Source organism: Pleurodeles waltl, chromosome 8 (genome assembly GCF_031143425.1).
Source record: "Pleurodeles waltl isolate 20211129_DDA chromosome 8, aPleWal1.hap1.20221129, whole genome shotgun sequence".
Lineage (NCBI taxonomy): Eukaryota > Metazoa > Chordata > Amphibia > Caudata > Salamandridae > Pleurodeles > Pleurodeles waltl.
Window position 1 is genome coordinate 1,519,171,291 of NC_090447.1, and position 19,872 is coordinate 1,519,191,162.

Below are 19,872 nucleotides of genomic sequence, written 5' to 3' on the forward strand. Positions count from 1 at the left end.
GAGACTGAAATGCTACTGGTGTTGTAGATGCGGGGAGTGCATCCTCCTAAGGTGGCGAGGACTTAGATGCCCCTTTTATATTTTTGGTGACATGTTTGTGGGATCTGTGGGGATATTTGTGTTGCTGCTGACTGTGGTGTCTCCCCTGCAGGGGCGGCACTGCTGTGAATGTCACCTGGGAGGACTGCCTGACTGATGGTGGTTTTTCTGTGAAACAGCTGCACTTGGTGCCTGATCCCTAGAATGGTAAGTGATTGGTTGAGGAGTCGGTCTGCAGCTCCTCAGTGAGTGCGGTATGTTTTCATGCAAGGACCTGGGCCCGTCTGGTAGTCCGGGGAGGGATAGAGTTGAGAGTATATGATTAAATGTCATACCACTGTAACTGTGGGGGAAGAGGGTGGTGTTGACTTGTTTGCATTAATGTGCTTTATCACTATCTGTTGCCTTTTATGTGTGCTGGGGATAGGTGCTTCTTCTCCATGTTGTGGGTTTCCTTTGTGAGGGTCTGGGTAGCAATGGTGTATGTCCTGGCACTTGGATTTCTTTGGACATAGGTGTGGTTATTTAATGCTACTTGTTGGGGGAGGGGGTCAACTATGTTGTTTGTTTTACGTTATCAAGTGCTCAGTGTCATCTTGACATGGGGGCAAGGGAGTACAGGGTCTAGCCTGCTGATGTTAGGACATGAGTGTCTCAAGAAATTGTAGGCTCCTAGCTTGCAATGTGTGGGGACTGTGATCCTATTAATAGCGCTATAGATTATCACTTCTTAAAAGGCACAGTGTTGACATAGCGTGCCTGCAGGAGACCCATCTTATAGACACAGAGGCTATGAAGCTGGCAAGGCAATGGAGGGGCAGGTATACTATGCCAACTACTTGTCATTCTCACTGGGGGTATTGGTCTTGTTTGCCCCTGGGGAACCCTTTGCACTGACCTTTATGGAGACTGAGGTGGAGGGGTGGAACCTATTGCTTCAGGGCCTAATACAGATGACAAGTTGTTTTATCTAACACTACGGGATGTTATTTCCCCTGCTGTGGACTCTAGATTGCTGTGGGCTGGGATACTAATTGTATACTCGATGTTGACCTTTATCGTTAGCCCCCGCGACTTCACACTGAACCTAAGATGACATCAGCACTACGTTACAACACATATGGGGCTTTGCAACATATGGAGGGCGTAACATCTCACCTCACAGGAATATACTTTCTACTCTGCAGCATATGGCACCTTTAGTTGGCTCGCCTGTATCCTACTGCCGACCCACTTGGCTCGTAGGATCCTGTCAGTGATGCATCCATTACCTCTCTGAACACGCCCCGGTGACGTGTGCTCAAATGGTGTTCCCCGTAGGTGTTGTAGGATACTGTGGACAGGAAAACACTGACAGGAGGCCTTACAGAATAATTTGAACTTAATGGATCTTCTACTCATAGTTGAGCCGTTTAGTGGAAAGCACGAAAGGCTGTGATACGGGGGTGATGTGTGGGCCTCTCATGTGGGGTGTGGCGGGTGTTGCAAGCAGAACTTACTCGAAAGGAGAGGGGCCTAGCGTGGATCCAGCTGCTCCCCCAGATGACGTGGAGGGTGCTGGGATGAGATGATTACCTAGCGACAGGTAGTTTCTGTAAGGGATAGACTAGAGAACTATGCCTTAAAATCTCATCAGCAGCTACTGGGAAACCTTTGTCCAGGATACTCCCATTTCCCTTCTTCATCTTAAAACTTCCAGTGGATGGGATGTTTACACGCAGAGGTATAGTAGATGCCCTTAGGTGCCACCTGGAACAGGTGTATCGTAGCCCGCAGCTACCGGATCCAGAGTGCATTGCTGGCTTTTTAGCTGTCCTGACGATTTCGTGGTTGAGGGATGTCGTGACTCAAGAACTGGATGTGGATCACAACCTAGAGAAGGTCCGGGCAACACTTGGCTGTTCAGCCAGGTGGGAAGGCAATGGAAAGTGATGGCCTCCCTAACGAATTTTATCAGGCCTTCACCCCAGGCCTCACACAGTGACTGCTTGAGGTATACCAGGAAGCCTGTCTCACCGGTATGCTACTCCCGTTGGTGCGAAAGGGTTGCATTTGTATGGTTTTGAAGATCAGCGCCAATGCCTCCAGATCTCTGTCCAACATCCGTTCACGATAATAAATACGGAAATGAAAGTCCTATGTAAAGTTCTGGTGCTTAAGCTGCGGCCGGTAATTTATCAATTGATCCATGAGGATCAGTGTGGCTTTATCCCAGGTTGTAGTACCACCATGAACCTGAGACGGCTGATGCATGTCCTGCACGAGGTGGAGGGTTGGGAGGAGGAATTTGCTGTTGTCTCCATTGATATTGCTGAGGCATTTGACAGAGTATATTGGTACTATGAGAGTGTTGGTGGAAATGGGGTTTGGTGTGCGTTTACAGGCATGGATTCATCAGCTATATACTGACCCAACGGCCAGGGTGCAGGTTCATCAACAATGTTCCAAAACATGGGTATTGGGCAGGGGTACAGGTCAGGGCTGCCCTTTGTCCCCCTCCCTTCTCTTCACCGTAGCACTAGAACCCCTGTCAGTACAAATTGGACAGGCCATCCCTGACTGGGGGGGATCCATGTGGGAGATGTTTATCATATGGTATCCCTTTGTGCAGATGACACCCTTTTATATACTATGGCCCCCGGGAGTCCCTTCCACTTCTCCTGCAATACCTGGATGCTTTTGGGGAACTAACGGGTCTTAAAATAAACCATGGCAAATCGTTAGTGTTCCCGTTGGGTGCTTTGGCTGCTCAGGAACCATCCTCTTTGCCTGCTCTGATCCTGCGTTGGGAGACTGATCAGTTTTGTTATTTGGGGATTAGAGTGGCACACACCCCACAAAAGCTTAAGTGCTATAATATAGACCGGATCACCGAGGGATTGTGTGCCTCAGTCCTTTTTTTGTAATACCCATACCCTATCCCTGATTGGCTGCGTGGCCAAGCCCAAGATGGGGTTTTTGCTCTGGTGCGTGTATACTATGCATCCCCTGGTGGTCTTTCAGAGTTTACACTCTTTCCTTGCCACTCAGTATGGGCATGTGGCAGAAGTAGGGGAGCGCAAGACTTTTGTTTCTGTCCTTTTTGGAAGGAGGGCTGGTGGTCCTTAACCTGAAACTGTACTATTGTGCCTCACAGTTGCAGCACGCTGCACATTGGCTGTCTAATGGGAGGAACTGGGAGAAATCGCTGTTAGCTGAAGGGACAAGTGATTCCTCTCTCTCCCAATTACTGATGTACGGTGGGGGAGGGGTGAATACGGCTTAGACACACAACTTCCCTCTAGGAAAGGACTGTTAAGAGGGTTGAGTAGGGGCCGCTTTACTAGAGAGTTTAACTTCTGGCATCTACTGGCGTTCCGTATCCTTGCTGAATCTGTAAATGTAAATGTTTGGAAGGGGAGCTGCTATGAAACCCCAGAAGATCTATACCCCAGCGAGGAGTTTATCATCTTTGAAGCTGTGCAAGAGATGTTTGGACTAGGACATGAGCAATTCTTAAACACACCCCAGGGTCGGAGCCGTAGACTGGGGAAATATGGCCCGCATATCCTGCTGCCCCGTCCACATCGCTCAACTTGGTTTCTTATCTCCGTAAAGCCATGACAGCTGATCAAGCCCAATCCCCACTTCCTGCCAGGACAGCTTGGGAAGAGGAGTTTGGGATTCCCTTGGAGGATGCGCAGTGGTAGTTTCCTGGAATACCAGGTTTAAGTTAATTGCTTTCAACTTCTTGCACCGTACGTATGTGACACCAGTGATGCTCAGCAGGACATATCCTAGTAAAACTAGTGGTTGTCGCAGATGTCAGGCTCCGGTGGCAACTTTCTTGCACGGTACAGCCCTCTGGTATACTCCTTTAGGAACGCTTTTGTTGCACAAGGGGCTACCATAGCGAGAATTCTGATAAAGGTGGACCCGATTGTGTGCTTGCTGGGAGATATTCAATAGCGTAAGGGTAAAAAAAATTGAGTTTAAGTTCCTTCATCTGCTGTTGTTGACTGAGAAGAGTTGCAGTTACATGGATGTAGGGGCACATCGGCCCCAGTGTGGAAGGATGGGCAAAGGATGTGAAAGAGTGGGCTGTTGCGGGGGAGGTACGCCTCAGTAATTGTCACCAAGATGAGAAGGTGGAAGAAGACCTGCAGATTTGGGGGGAGTTGTTGCCTAAGTTTGTAGGATTCTTTGAGTTTGCATATAAATTCATTGGATGACGTTGTGAACTCTTCCGACTCAGATACTTGATGGCATCCGTGGTGCTTTGAGAGGAGCTTAGCTTGGGTATAATGCTTCTGTAATATTGTAAGGCGTGAACTGTGATAACCTGCTACTTTATGTCGACTAGTTTGGGATGGCTGATGTTTTTCTTTCTTTGCATTATTGTTTGATTAATAAAAACAATTTAATATGTCTTTAAAAATAACTCACTGGAGAACTGTGAGTTTTTTAGCATGCATTGCATGAATGATTAGTGTGAATGCAGCATGCCCTATGAGAATTAATCCGCAAATATAGGGATCCAGGTCCTCATGAAAGCCTGGGACCCCCAATGGGGCCTCCAGGATGTTTCTACTACAGGATAAATTTGTTTACCAAGGAGATGCAGGAGTAATAATTCTTCTGGGCATCTCTAGACACTTTTAACCATCACGCTTCCCTTCCAAGAAAAAAAGTACTGATATGGCTTGAGATTTGTTATTGTATCTGTATTCGCCAGTATAAAACATGTTGACCTTTTGCCCCTCAAAGCACATTTGTTTCAGTGGCTGCCATTGACCAGGAACCTCGTTCTCCCTTCATTTCTCTTACTCTACTTATTCTTGTCCCCATATTATCCCTGTGGTTTAGTGTATTATGACTTAAGTATTGAACATCAAGCACATGCTTATTTTTTCATTTTTTACTTATTTTTCTTAACTAGGCCCTGTTATATCGAACTTTGTCTTTTCGTTAAGACAAAAAGAAAAGGAAGGCTTATGCTTTGTGGATGATGACTCTGACAGAGTACACAACGAGGACCATTTTCCAAGTGAGTGAAAGAGGGGCCTGCGTAAACGCACGTAGTTTTTCGCATATTAATAATCACTAACTGACACAATTTTACATGTGCATAGACAAGCACTCAGTAGGGTTTCACTGTGTAGAAGGACCATATATGGTTGATTTGGAGAAGTTTATTACAGAGACTAAATAAACCACCAATGTGGACTTTACCACTTTCTGACTGCTTTAAAAAAAAATATTTTAAGGTTTCTACACATACATCAAAAGGAATAGGGAACAGAAATTACACTGTACAAAAGTTACAAACGAATAAAAACACATCACACTTGCCATCCCACAGATATATTATAGTATGTATCACATCTGTATAAAAACTCCCACCCCCCAACACCCATTTCCAGATTTCCGGGGTTACTATAATAGCAGTTATCATCATTACTTGATTATGTTCCCTTGCTCCTCACATAAACATCATGCGGTTCGCAGAAGTATTTTGGGCGAACTTTTAGCTGTGTCAGTTTGCAATAGTCCTCCATCCTGGTGTTTCAAGATGCCGTATAGCAAGATGCCGTCCCTCAGCCATATCTCCACGGTGGGAACTGTGGGGTCCATCCAGCACCTGGCCAATTAATCAGTCAATCAAGGTAAGGCAAAGCGTGACTAATCACCCGCTCGGGTATCAAGGCACTTGGGAGGGATTCTGCAGCTCAGTCAAAGCACTGGTTGGCTGGTTCAGTCGAAGAGTCAGGTCTTGAGGTCCTTCCTGAATTGAAGCACAGAGGGAGATTGCCTGAGACAAAGAGGAAGAGAGCCTAGGTCTTTGCGGCGAAGTAGAAGGATCTTCCTCCAGCTGTGGTCTTGCCGATCTGTGGGATGGCGGCCAGGGCTAAGTGAGTGGAACGGAGTTGCCTGGTTGGCATGTGGAATGCAAGGCAGTGGTTAATGTGTGCAGGTCCGATGCTGTGGAGGGCTATGCCTCCTGGCCAGTAGTAAGGCCACCATGAGGAAATGCCTCTCTTATTTTTATTTTTTTATTTTTTTGCATGATAACCTCCAAAGTTGTGGACTGATGCTGTTGGTTTTTTGACTGTGAGAGTGCCTGAGTCCTGCTAACCAGACCTCCATGCTAGTGTTCTAACCCCTTACAAAATGTATGTTGAATTAGCTACCCCCAACAGGCATAAGCTAACTTAATTATAAGTTCCTAGTATATGGTACCAGGGTACTCTGGGCATGTAGATTAGAGGGTCCACCCTCAGCGGCAGCAGTGATTGTGCTAATACACCACAATCGTCACAGCCACTAAAACCAGTTTGCGCTGTCTGTATGGAATGTCCTCTGTGCATCTCAGAAGAGCAATATCGGGACCAGGAGTGATGTCTAATTCTACCATTCATTTACACTGTACATGAGCTACTTGTGTCTGAATAACTTTGGCCAAAGCGCAGATGCATTTTCAACTTTTCACTCCTTTGTCCATGTGCATAGGGGATCTCTCTTGTTAGGGAAAACACCATTAAAGAAATAGTGGAATGCCTTATTGAGAATGTACCCACGCTCAATCGACCCTTGCATCTCTTCTGTACTACCCAGTGTTCACCACCTACAAGGTGAACAGTACTCATTCTGTGGTGAGAGGGAATAAGGCTGCATGCCACAATCCAGGCAAAACATGAAAAACCATGATAATAAATCTAAGGATACCGGTCTGTTCCAGTTACTGCTCCGGCAATTAGGCGAGGAATCAAATCAGATGGTCGGCACAGTTATCCACCCGTAGGTAACAAGGAAGTATTGAGGTTCCTATCCCACTTAAATGTCTTTAGGCCTGATTTGGAGTCTGTTGGACGGGTTACTCAATCACAAACATAAAGGATATCCTTTCCTGTCTCATTACATGTGCCTTAGGATATAATATACATATAATCTACCTGTAATAAAGCGTGCAGGCTGTCAGTCACATTTGTGATTGAGTAACCCATCCACAAATCTCTAAATCAGGCCCTATTACACTTTTTAGAAATTCATAAAATTGTCAGTGGTATGATTGAAAAGCTGCAGCTGTCACAGGTTTTAATTTTAAGATATTCTTCTAGGAAAGTTTTGTGAATACCTCTTTCTGATGGATACAACTACCTTTGGATTCCTCACCTAATGAATTCTCCCCATGCGTAGCATTCGACTGAAACTTCTCTCTCTCTAGCTCTGCACGTCGGCAAGGACGTCACAGTTGCCCGACTCCACGCAGCCCCGTGTGATGTCATCGTGGCAATAAAAGGTCTTCGCCGCTGTGCTGACGTCAGTTCCCTTTTTTCCGTGCCTTCGATAACGGTTACTTTTCTGTTACCTGTATCGTTAGCTCTTCGGAAAGGATACTTTGTGTATTTCCATGATGTCGGCTCCAAAGAAGTCGGGTTTCAAGCCCTGCAGGGAATGTGGAGGTCGCATGTCTGTGACTGATCCACACAATGATTGTCTTTGGTGCCTCAGTTCCGATCACGATGTCCAAGAATGCGGATCCTGCCAGAAGATGAATCCGAAGGCATTGAAGGAACGCAAGGCAAAGCTATTCTTGGCGAGGTCCAAGAAGGAGAGGAAGCTGCTCCATCGGTCCTCTTCTGGAAAATTGTCCCATAAGAAGCGGAGTCATCGTGACTCCCGACGTCGGTCTAGAAGTCGGTCGGCGTCGAGGTCTCCATCGTCCCGGCGCCGCAAGTCTTGGGAAGTGAGTCCGACAGTGTCCCCTCAACCTGCGACGCCGCAGACGTCCCCGGCGCCGTCAGTCTTTGAAGTCGTGGAGCCCCAAAGTCATCTGGCTTTGGCTGTGCATCCAGAACCTGAGGAATCCAGCCTGGCGCCGGCTCCGCAGACTTATCCTTTGTTCCCGGCTCCGGGTACAGATCTGGCGGCATTCCTTAATGCCATGTTTCAAATTTTTCAAAATATGGCTCCGGGAGGTGGTGCGCCGGCTGGCCCCACTGGTCCCCTGTCTTTCAATCTCGGCGTTCCGGCTCCATATAAGCAGACGCCGTTTATGCCATTTTGTTCGGCTGGAGACTCAGGTCAGGCCCCTATGCCGGCAGCGCAGCCCTTGATGTCGAGGGAGAGACCTTTGACTCCGGTGATGGAGCCGAGAGGTCGGATGTCGGTGTCGGATGCGGGTGACTTTTCCATGGCACCGATGGATCCATCTGCGGCGTCGGGTGGATCCGGAGAACCTATCATGACGCTTTCCCGGCACCATTCACCGATGTCGCTGCGCCCCATGTCGACGCCGGGGCTCGAGGCCAAGTTGAGGTCACGTCGAAAGGCCCTTAGGCTTTTGGAGGAGAGGGAATATCAACAGCAATTCCTCGAAGAAGGGGAGATCACTGATCCCCAGGGTGACTCCCCTGGGCTGGACACTGCAAGTGGTCTTGATCCCTCTCCTGAGTATGACCTGGCCTCCCCGGGTGAATATATAGAGGAGGCAGCCTCTTACCACTCTGTAATTAGGAAGGCTGCAGCATTCCTGGATCTTTCCTTACCAACAGCGCAGGTGAAGACCAACCTATTGACTGAGGTTTTGCATCCTGCTACAGCCATGGCGGATCCTCTTCTACCATTTAATGAGGCCCTGATGGATCCTATTGAAGAGGTTTGGAAGAAGCCGGTCACCTCTTCGGCTGTTAGTAGGTCGGTGGCCAGGCGTTACAGATCTGCACCTGGGGACTCAGAGTTTTTGTCCAAGCACCCTTCACCAGAGAGCTTGGTGGTGCAAGCATCCTGCTCTTCAAGGTCGGCCCCTGGTTCGTTTCCGGGAGTACCATTGGACCGGGAATCCAAGCGGATGGACCAATCGGCCAGGAAGGTGTTTTCATCTTGCTGCATGGCTCTAAAATCTGCCAATGTAACTTGTATTCTGGGCATGTATATCCATGCTATAATGGATGCGACAAAGACTGTTCTTCCAGACATGCCCCAGGACTTGCCTGGTCTTCTTTTGGATGCTCAGGCGGCGGCTACGCAAGTTATTCAGACAGAGCTGGATACCACAGACTCTATTGCAAGAGCCATGGGGACTTCCGTTGCCTCCAGGCAGCATACGTGGTTACGCACTTCCGGATTTTCGTCTGACGTCCAGTCTACGTTACTGGATCTGCCTTTTGATGGGGCAAAACTATTTGGTTCAAAAGCCGACTCTGTGCTAGAGCGCTTTAAAGAATGTAGGGCCACTGCTAGGTCTTTGGGTCTGCAGGCTGCTTCTACCCCATTTCGATCTTTTAGAAGGCTGCATGTTTTTGGAAGGGGTGCTTCTTTTCGTGGGAGGTCACAGCAGCTGGGGCAGCAGTCCTCCAGCCTCCCTTATCGTTCATACAGGGGGCGGGGTAGAGTCCGCACAAGAGGGGCCATCCAACAGCAGCACCCTTCCTCTTCCTCTGGAGGGTTACCTCAAGGAAAGCAGCCCTAGTCCTCTTGCCATTGTCTCTCATACCTCTCCAGTAGGGGGGAGGCTTTCTCTTTTTCTCCCCATTGGGAGTCCATAACAACAGACTCTTGGGTCATCAGTTTGGTGAGAAAAGGTTACGCCCTTCCCTTTCAGGAGATTCCTCCTCCCTTCCCTCCCCTTCCTTCCTTTTGTTCAGAAGGTCATCTCCTGTTGCTAGAACAGGAGGTTCTCTCCCTATTATTGAAGGGCGCAGTGGAGTTGGTTCCAGAGCAAGAAAAGGGTCAGGGGTGTTATTCCAGGTACTTCCTGATCCCCAAGAAGGATGCTCGTCTGAGACCTATTTTGGACCTGAGAATTTTGAATTGGTTCGTCAAACAGGAGAAATTCAAAATGCTGGCGTTGAACAAGGAGGATTGGATGGTGTCGGTCGACTTGCAGGATGCTTATTTTCACATTCCCATTCTCAAGTCGCACAGGAAGTATCTCCGGTTTGTGGTAGGATTGCAGCACTACCAGTTTGCAGTCCTTCCTTTTGGTCTTACTTCCGCACCATGGGTCTTCACGAAGGTGATGGCGGTTGTTGCGGCACACCTCAGGAGGAAGGGAGTAGCAGTATTCCCTTACCTGGACGATTGGCTGATCAAAGCCGAGTCTCCGGGGCTTGTGTTGCATCATCTCCAGCTGACAACCCAGTTGTTGTTCAGTCTGGGTTTTTCAATAAATGTACCCAAGTCTCACCTAGAGCCCTCAACGCCTCCTGTTCATAGGGGCAGTACTGGACACGTCATTGAATCTGGCCTTTCCTCCACCACAGCGGATACGGGACATTCAGGCGTTGGTGCCAATGTTTCAAGAAGGAGCGGTAGTTCCGGTCCTCAAGGTCCTTCGTTTGCTCGGTCTGTTTGCTTCTTGCATTCTGTTGGTCACTCATGCACGCTGGCATATGAGGGATCTTCAGTGGTGCCTCCGCAAGCAGTGGTTTCAGCACAGAGGAGATCTCGGGGAGTTGATAAAAATCTCCAGAGACACTGCAGCGGATCTCCGATGGTGGGCTGTGGAAGGCAACCTTTCTCAAGGGAAGCCGTTTTCGCATGCAACTCCGGTGGCCACGGTGATAACGGATGCCTCCACCTTAGGGTGGGGAGCTCATCTGGAGGATCTGGAGATCAAGGGTCGTTGGTCTACAGTGGAGCAGATGTTTCATATCAATCTGCTAGAGCTGCGGGCGATTCGTTTGGCCCTCAAGGCCTTCCTCCCTTCCCTTCGCGGTCGCTCAGTTCAGATTCTGACGGACAACACGACCGCGATGTGGTATAGCAACAAACAGGGGGGTGTAGGGTCGTACCTTCTTTGCAGAGAGGCTCTGCGACTCTGGTCCTGGGCTCGGGACCATCGGCTTTGTGTAGTGGCAAACCATTTGGCCGGGGTCCAAAACGTACGTGCGGACAGAGTCAGTCGCTTCTTCTCGGACGACCACAAGTGGCGTCTACATCCGGATCTGGTTCTTTACATCTTTCGGATGTGGGGGTTTCCCCGTATAGACCTGTTTGCCACTCGAGAGAATGCGCACTGTCCGTCGTTCTGCAGCCTTCAGTATCCGATGCAAGGGGCGTTGGGGGACGCGTTTCAGATGTCCTGGTGCGGCCAGTTGTTTTACGCGTTTCCTCCCATACCCTTGATTCCTTGGGTTTTGAGGAAGATTCACCAAGATCGGGCCCAAATCATTCTGCTAGCTCCGGATTGGCCACGAAGGGTGTGGTATGCAGACCTTCTCGGACTCTCACTGTACCCGCCGCTCCGTCTCCCTCTCAGGGCAGACCTCCTCTCGCAGTCGCAGGGGCAGGTTCTTCACCCCCACCTCCAGAGCCTGCACCTTCATGCCTGGAGATTGAACGGGGCAACCTGAGTTCCTTTTCTCTCCCACCAGAGGTGGCGGACGTTCTTTTATCAGCCAGGCGACACTCCACCAAGTCGGTCTATTCAAGTAGGTGGGCTAATTTTGTTCGTTGGTGTGGAGAGAAGAAAATTGATCCCTTAAGTGCCCATCTTTCTGATATTTTGTTGTTTGCATTGTCATTGGCTCAGCGTGGTTGTGCTGTGGCCATGGTTAAGGGCTATCTTTCGGCCCTTTCGGCTTTTTTATACCTTCCAGATCAGCCCTCTTTATTCAGATCTCCTTTGGTTGTTTGATTTTTGAGGGGGCTTACTAATAAATTTCCTCCCAGGCCTTTTATTATGCCACAGTGGGACTTGAATTTGGTGTTGACTTTTTTGATGGGCTCCTCATTTGAGCCACTTCATTCATGCCCATTAAGTTATTTGTTTTTTCAAGACTGTGTTTTTGGTAGCCATCACGTCGGCTAGACGTGTTAGTGAATTGCAAGCCCTTTCTTCTCACCCGCCTTTCACCACTTTTTATAAGGACAAGGTGGTTTTGAGGACCAGTGCGGCTTTCCTCCCCAAGGTGGTGTCTCTGTTTCACTTGGGACAGTCCATAACTCTCTCGACGTTCTACCCTCCTCCGCTTCCATCTAAGGAGGAGGAAAGACTCCATCGTCTGGACCCCAAGAGGGCTCTAAGCTTTTATGTCGACAGGACGTGAGAGTTCCGGTTGGATGAACAACTCTTTATCGGATACGTGGGGAAGAGGAAGGGGAAGGCCGTCCACAAGAGAACGCTCTCCAGGTGGGTCGTTCTTTGTATAAAAATATGTTATTCATTGGCAAAGAAGGATCCTCCTGAGGGGATCAGGGCTCATTCCACCAGGGCCAAGTCGACCTCATCAGCTTTGGCCAGAGGTGTTCCGATGGTGGACATCTGTAAGGCTGCGACTTGGTCTTCCCTCCACATCTTTGTGAAGCATTATTGTTTGGATGCGGAGGTGCGGCGGAGGGATGGCCATTTTGCGCGGTCTGTGCTGCAAGAGTTCCTGGTTTGACCAGATGGACACCCTCCTCCGAGGTGGCACTGCTTTGGGACTCTATTCATTAGGTGAGGAATCCACAGGTAGTTGTATCCATCAGAAGAGCAAGTTACTTACTTACCTTCGGTAACGCTTTTTCTGGTGGATACATTAGCTACCTGTGGATTCCTCACGGTCCCTCCCACCTCCCGTAGTCTGTCTGGTCAAGCCAGGATCTCTTTGGATGTGCACTTCAGTGCTTTTATTTCAATGTTTCTATATATGTATATATGTTTATAGTTCTAATTCAGGTTATTTTCAAGTTTAGAAACCGTTCATAATGGTATGCGCTCTTTGTTAAAGAGTTGTGCAGAAGTTTTTATATGAAGATTCTCTATAAAGTTTATTCTTGTTAATCTTAAAAGGTGTAAATTGTCGATGTTCTATTTATGTTTCAAAGGCACGTCAAAAGTGGCGTGAACTGACGTCAGCACAGCGGCGAGGACCTTTTATTGCCACAATGATGTCACACGGAGCCGCGTGGAGTCGGGCAATTGTGACGTCCTCGCCGATGTGCAGAGCTAGAGAGAGAGAAGTTTCCGTCGAATGCTACACATGGGGAGAATTAATTAGGTGAGGAATCCACAGGTAGCTAATGTATCCACCAGAAAAAGCGTTACCGAAGGTAAGTAACTTGCTCTTTTAGGTTTCACTTACTAGACAGCAAATGCACAGTCTGTTGCAGGACAAATTGTTAGCTTAGAGCAGATTTAAAGTGTGACCATTGCTTACAACTGATTGGCTTCCTTGCTTTCTACTGTGTAGACTTTCCTTCCTCTTCCTGTGTTTGCCCCTCCCCTGGAGCATGGATGCATTACTTGTGTCCTTCCATTGCTCCCTTTTAATGCGTTACTTTTTACTTTTTGTTTTAGAATTCTACAAGATTGTGTGTGTTCCTGCTTTCTTCCTAGGGTACTTATCCACCTCTGCTGCGCTTGCTTGTGTTGCTCTGTTGCTGCCTGAGTGATTCATCCCTACTCTTCTCCATGATGCCCTTGCATGTTATCCCCCATGTTGATTTTTCGCCCATGTGCCCTCCTCCCGCCTGCATGTTGTGTTCTTTTGTCTGTTAGCTCCCTCCTCATGTTCCTCCTGTTGCTTCCCCAGTCCTCTGTGATTCCACACACTCCATCCCTATCTCTGTACCCATAAACCCCTCTCCTTGTGCTACTTTTTTTTTTCTTTGTCAGCTGCTTTGGGTTTTAACCACGTTTTAAAAGCCAGGCTGCACAGCATCATTCATGCTATAGAGCATGGATAAAATCATTGGCAAAGCCAGTAGGTCCAAAGGTGTACACAGCTCACTTGTGGTCCATACCCAGAATATCAATGTTTGCCTATTTTTTCCTACCTTCTCGGGTATTCTAGCACAGTGTATGAAATAGTTGTGGAAATGTGTACACACATCCCAATCTCCAAGCAAAAAAAACATAAGGGCTTTACAGCCATAGACCAAATCCATGGCTATCTGTGGTGTATCCATGGCTATCCGTGGTGTGAGCAGATGGGACGTAAACATAATTTGAATGAAAACAGCAAAGTTTTACAGCAAGGTAAGGGTGGTTCGGCAGACCAGGCATACTGCCATAAATTGGTGCTGCTCTTTCTCCATACTAGTGGTCCCCCGCACTGCATTTAGGCAGAAGAAAATTAATGGCAGACCCGTAGCTGGCTCGGTCATCAAACCCTTGAGCTGATGGCTTGTCTGTCACTGGACTGCCTTGTCATAGTGACAATTGCCTTACCATATTTAGGACATGATAGTCATCACTGGCCTTACCTGCACAGGAGCCCAGAACCTGCACTGACCTAGTGGGCCACCAGCAAAAGTAGAAATAGCCTCCTAAGTACTCGTTCTAAACCGCGGAACTCTTTTATTGATTCAGGATGGGTGACTTGTCGACAGACCCACTGTTAGGGCAAATGCCACACTACATGTAACATCAGTTAAATCTGTGTCTCTGGTAGTTAAATCTAGCTTGTTAAATCTCTGTAGCAGAGGGTTTAGTATGGTACGTTGCTCTAGAGTGCGCAATACCAGTTGTCGTCACATATCGGGGTATACCTACCTCCATGTCCTGGAGTTGCTGCATTGACCATCATTATTCTCTCTGCATTCTTATAGTAAAGAAGTGTTAGAAAACATTACATTCTTTCTTAGTTATTAGTCCCTGTTTGGAGGTGCTTCAGCCTTACATGTGAGCACTACTGATTGCCTGTTGTATTGTCTCTTGCAGGTACGCATGTGCATTAATGCAATATATGGACTTGGTTTATTCCTGTGTGATAGATGAGTGATGTGACACTGCACACAAAGCACGGGCACATTTGGTAGAATTTGCCAATATTTTCCTTTGCTGGGTAGTCTTATCATAGTCACATTTAACATAGATCAATGTTCCCTTGCCATATTGCTGATAGTATTAATAAAGATCTGCCTGTTACCATACCCTGTCCTAGTATCTTGCTGGCTATTACATATTGTAAAGGTAACATGTCCTGTCCTGCTGCTGTGAAAATAGTAGAGTATGTATGTGGTATCCCCATTTGCTGTGGATACAAGTAAATTCAAGTCAGGAGTGTTTCTTAGTTTATATCTAAACACTCACTTTTAATAAATATAATACTAAAACATGATGTGTTGGCATACTGTCATTTACAGACAGTAAATTTCCAAGAAATGTCCAAAAACCTTCCATCTTACTTGCAGCTTTACTTTTAAAACTAAATAGAGTATTAACAATAATCTGTGAAAATTGGGTTTCAGAAAACATTTATCTTTTGCACATAACTAAGTAAAGAGTTCTGATTTGTTTTTGTTTTTCATCACACATAAGTACAAAAAATGGGCTTTCACAACTACTGAAATATATTTTGAAATGTTTGTACGGTTGACCTACTATAAAATTAAAGACTGTATGGTGTCAAGTTTTTCCTAATAAACAACATTTAAATAACTCTTTTTACAGCAGGTCGGAGAAGTTCACCTTACAAAATCCTGGAACTCTGCAGTGAGAAGGGAAGTGAATTGTAAGACAAACTGACTTTTGACCTCTGTCTATCAACACAGAGCAAATGTGACAACATAACAAGATATAAAGGGGTCTTTATTGCTCCTTTAGTTTCTGACTGAACAGAACACCTGTTCATTGCCAACTCGCCAGAAGGGGCAAGGAGGTCCTAAAAATAGCTCAACCTGATAAAAAGTGACTTGTCATAGCGAGTGGTCGAGTACATTTTTCGAGGCCTGTATATATGACACAGGCTTTCAGTCATCCATACACTTGATCCATTCATATGCACACATGTTCCTACATCCCTGAAGACCACAATCTCAGTGACACATGACAGCCCTGTCAATGTGCTCTTAATCAAATTATTTTGTTCATACCATAGTTTCTGGCTGTATGGACTTTATGCTTGAAGCTATTGAAGCTGCTGCTTAGACTTCGGTAGCTCACTATGATTTTCAATTATCAGAATTAGCTCTCACTACAGAAAAGGTTTGAGACCCCTGGCTTACATTAAGATGTTAGTGAAGCATACACTGTGAAGTTGAAGGATAACTGTGGTGACCATGCAGATGTGTAGATAGTTGAAGGCAATACTGTCCTTCAAAATATAGCTGCCTGAACATTTGTATGTTATTTGTAAACACTTCTGTTTCGTCCTGGCAGTGCTAACATGTTGCATATGTGCTGTAGCAGGTTTTTTAAAAATTTGTATTGTTTTTTCCAAAGAAAACAAGTGTTAGCACATTACTATGTTATAGCCATATGGATGCTGTTAGTTACATGTTTCTTGATTTAGCTGTAGGCAAGGCAGTACATCCAATATGTGCTATAGCAGTATAATCGTGTTCGATGGCATCTGTCGCTGTAGATACGCATGTTTTGCAATAGCTCGCCATCTGGTGTTGGGCCGGAGTGTTACAAGTTGTTTTTCTTCGAAGAAGTCTTTCGAGTCACGGGACCGAGTGACTCCTCCTTTTGTCCCCATTGCGCATGGGCGTCGACTCCATCTTCGATTGTTTTTTTTCCGCCATCGGGTTCGGACGTGTTCCTGTCGCTCCGAGTTTCGGAACGGAAAGATAGCTAATTTCGGAAGATTTTCGTCGGTATTGTTGCGTTCGGGATCGGCGTAGTTAGATTCAACACCGCATCGAAGATCGAAGAGCTCCGGTGCCCTTCGGGGTAGTTTTTCGATCCCCCGTTGGGGCCTGGTCGGCCCGACCGCGTGCTGAAGAACGCCGATGGAACGGATCCCGTTCCGTTTCTGCCCCAAATGCCACAATAAATACCCCTATACAGACCAACACTTGGTCTGTAACCTGTGCCTGTCACCTGAGCACAGTGAAGACACCTGCGAGGCCTGTCGTGCGTTCCGGTCCCGAAAAACACTCCGAGACCGTCGAGCCAGAAGACTTCAGATGGCGTCCGCGCCGACAGCCCACCGAGAGTTCGAGGAACAAGAAGAGGAAGGTACCTTCTCGATCCAAGACTCAGACTCCGAAGGATTCGACGATACACAAACCGTGAGTAAGACGTCGAAAACCACACAGAGGAAGATTTACAAGGCCCAGGGGACGCCACTGCCATCAGGCCATGGCTCCACCCATAAATTCGGTGACCGACCGTCGGCACCAAAAAAGGCCCAAACAGTGCCGAGATCATCCGACTCCGGTCGAGACACCGGCACGCAGCCTTCTCGGGACCGAGAAAGTGCTGGAGACAAGCCTCGACACCGAGATGCCGGTGTGGACACGGCTCAACGCCGAGACAGCGGCACCGAAGAAGATCGACGCCGAGAGGTTTCGGCCCCGAAAAAGAAAAAAGTCACCTCGGAGCCGAAAAAACACGCAGACAGGGTTTCGGTGCCGAAACAAACTGCAACCGACCCAGCTTCAGGCTCTTATACAGAAGAGCACTCGCTAACCTCCCAAATGCAAAAGCATAGGTTTGAGGAAGAGCTACAATCAACTGATGTGGACCATACGCAAAAGCGTATTTTCATACAGCAGGGGACAGGAAAAATAAGCACCCTTCCCCCCATTAGAAGAAAGAGAAGGTTGGAGTTCCAAACTGAACAGACACCACAACCAAAAGTGGTGAAAAGAGTTACCCCACCACCCTCTACTCCGCCCGTGATTAACGTCTCACCAGCACAAACTCCATCACACTCCCCAGCTCACACCACCATAAGCCAGGGTGACCAAGATCAAGACGCATGGGACCTATACGACGCCCCAGTGTCAGATAACAGTCCGGAGGCATACCCTACGAAGCCATCTCCACCAGAGGACAACACCGCGTATTCTCAAGTGGTGGCTAGAGCAGCACAATTTCACAACGTAAGCCTCCACTCAGAACAGGTCGAGGATGATTTTTTATTCAACACACTCTCCTCCACCCACAGCTCATACCAAAGCCTGCCTATGCTCCCTGGTATGCTCCGGCACGCAAAAGAAATCTTTAAGGAGCCGGTCAAAAGTAGGGCTATCACACCAAGGGTGGAAAAAAAGTATAAGGCGCCTCCTACAGACCCGGTTTTCATCACTACACAGCTGCCACCAGACTCTGTCGTTGTAGGAGCAGCTAGGAAAAGGGCCAACTCCCACACATCTGGAGATGCACCACCCCCAGATAAAGAAAGCCGCAAGTTCGATGCAGCTGGTAAGAGAGTCGCAGCACAAGCTGCAAACCAGTGGCGCATCGCGAACTCCCAGGCACTACTTGCGCGCTATGACAGAGCCCACTGGGACGAGATGCAACATCTCATTGAACATCTGCCCAAGGACTTACAAAATAGGGCAAAACAAGTGGTTGAGGAGGGACAGACCATTTCCAACAACCAGATCCGCTCCTCCATGGACGCTGCAGATACAGCTGCACGGACAATTAATACATCTGTAACTATCAGAAGGCATGCATGGCTCCGAATGTCTGGATTTAAACCAGAGATTCAACAAGCAGTTCTCAATATGCCTTTTAACGAAAAAGAACTGTTCGGTCCAGAAGTGGACACAGCGATTGAGAAACTCAAAAAAGATACGGACACTGCTAAAGCCATGGGCGCACTCTACTCCCCGCAGAGCAGAGGCAATTACAGCACATTCCGTAAAACACCCTTTCGAGGGGGGTTTCGGGGTCAGAGCACACAAGCCAGCACCTCACAAGCAACACCGTCCAGTTACCAGGGACAGTATAGAGGAGGTTTTCGGGGACAATATAGAGGAGGGCAATTCCCTAGGAATAGAGGAAGATTTCAGAGCCCCAAAACCCCTACTACTAAACAGTGACTCACATGTCACTCACCCCCTCCATACAACACCAGTGGGGGGAAGAATAAGTCATTATTACAAAGCATGGGAGGAAATCACTACAGACACTTGGGTTCTAGCAATTATCCCACATGGTTATTGCATAGAATTTCTACAATTCCCTCCAAACATACCACCAAAAGCACAACATTTGACAACACACCATTCCAATCTCCTGGAGATAGAAGTGAAGGCACTATTGCAAAAGAATGCAATCGAATTAGTGCCAAACACACAAATAAACACAGGAGTTTACTCACTGTACTTTCTGATACCAAAGAAGGACAAAACGCTGAGACCAATCCTAGACCTCAGAGTAGTGAACACTTTCATCAAATCAGACCACTTTCACATGGTCACACTACAAGAAGTATTGCCATTGCTAAAACTACACGACTACATGGCAACTTTAGACCTCAAGGATGCTTATTTCCATATACCAATACACCCATCGCACAGGAAATACCTAAGGTTTGTATTCAAGGGAATACATTACCAATTCAAGGTACTGCCTTTCGGATTAACAACCGCACCAAGAGTCTTTACCAAATGTCTAGCGGTAGTCGCTGCACACATAAGAAGGCAGCAAATACATGTGTTCCCATATCTAGACGACTGGCTAATCAAGGCCCATTCGTTAATAGAGTGCTCAAATCACACAAATCATATCATACAAACCCTCTTCAAACTAGGGTTCACCGTCAATTTCACAAAATCCAAAATTCTGCCGCGCAAGGTACAACAATACCTGGGAGCCATAATAGACACATCAAAAGGAGTAGCCACTCCAAGTCCCCAAAGAATTCAAAATTTCAACACCATCATACAACGCATGTATCCAACACAAAGGATACAAGCAAAGATGGTACTACAACTCCTAGGCATGATGTCTTCATGCATAGCCATTGTCCCAAACGCAAGACTGCACATGAGGCTCTTACAACAGTGCCTAGCATCACAATGGTCACAAGCACAGGGTCACCTTCTAGATCTGGTGTTAATAGACCGCCAAACTTACTTCTCGCTTCGGTGGTGGAACAACATAAATTTAAACAAAGGGCGGCCTTTCCAAGACCCAGTGCCACAATACGTAATAACAACAGATGCTTCCATGACAGGGTG

General features: G+C 47.3%; 1 protein-coding gene across 3 annotated transcripts in view; it reads left to right on the plus strand.

Moving 5' to 3' along the window:
* Positions 1–19,872, plus strand: part of LOC138248866 (zinc finger protein 25-like) — a 135,966-nt gene that overhangs the window by 33,905 nt on the left and 82,189 nt on the right. Inside the window, exons 2-3 of one of the 3 annotated variants that reach the window (XM_069202828.1) lie at positions 4,958–5,065; positions 15,401–15,461. The exons of 1 other annotated variant lie outside the window; for it this stretch is intronic. In XM_069202828.1, coding sequence (XP_069058929.1) covers positions 5,024–5,065; positions 15,401–15,461 — 103 coding nt within the window. In that variant the 5' untranslated portion in view covers positions 4,958–5,023. The remainder of the gene's footprint in view (positions 1–4,957; positions 5,066–15,400; positions 15,462–19,872) is intronic. One more of the 3 variants, XM_069202826.1, reaches the window with a different exon arrangement.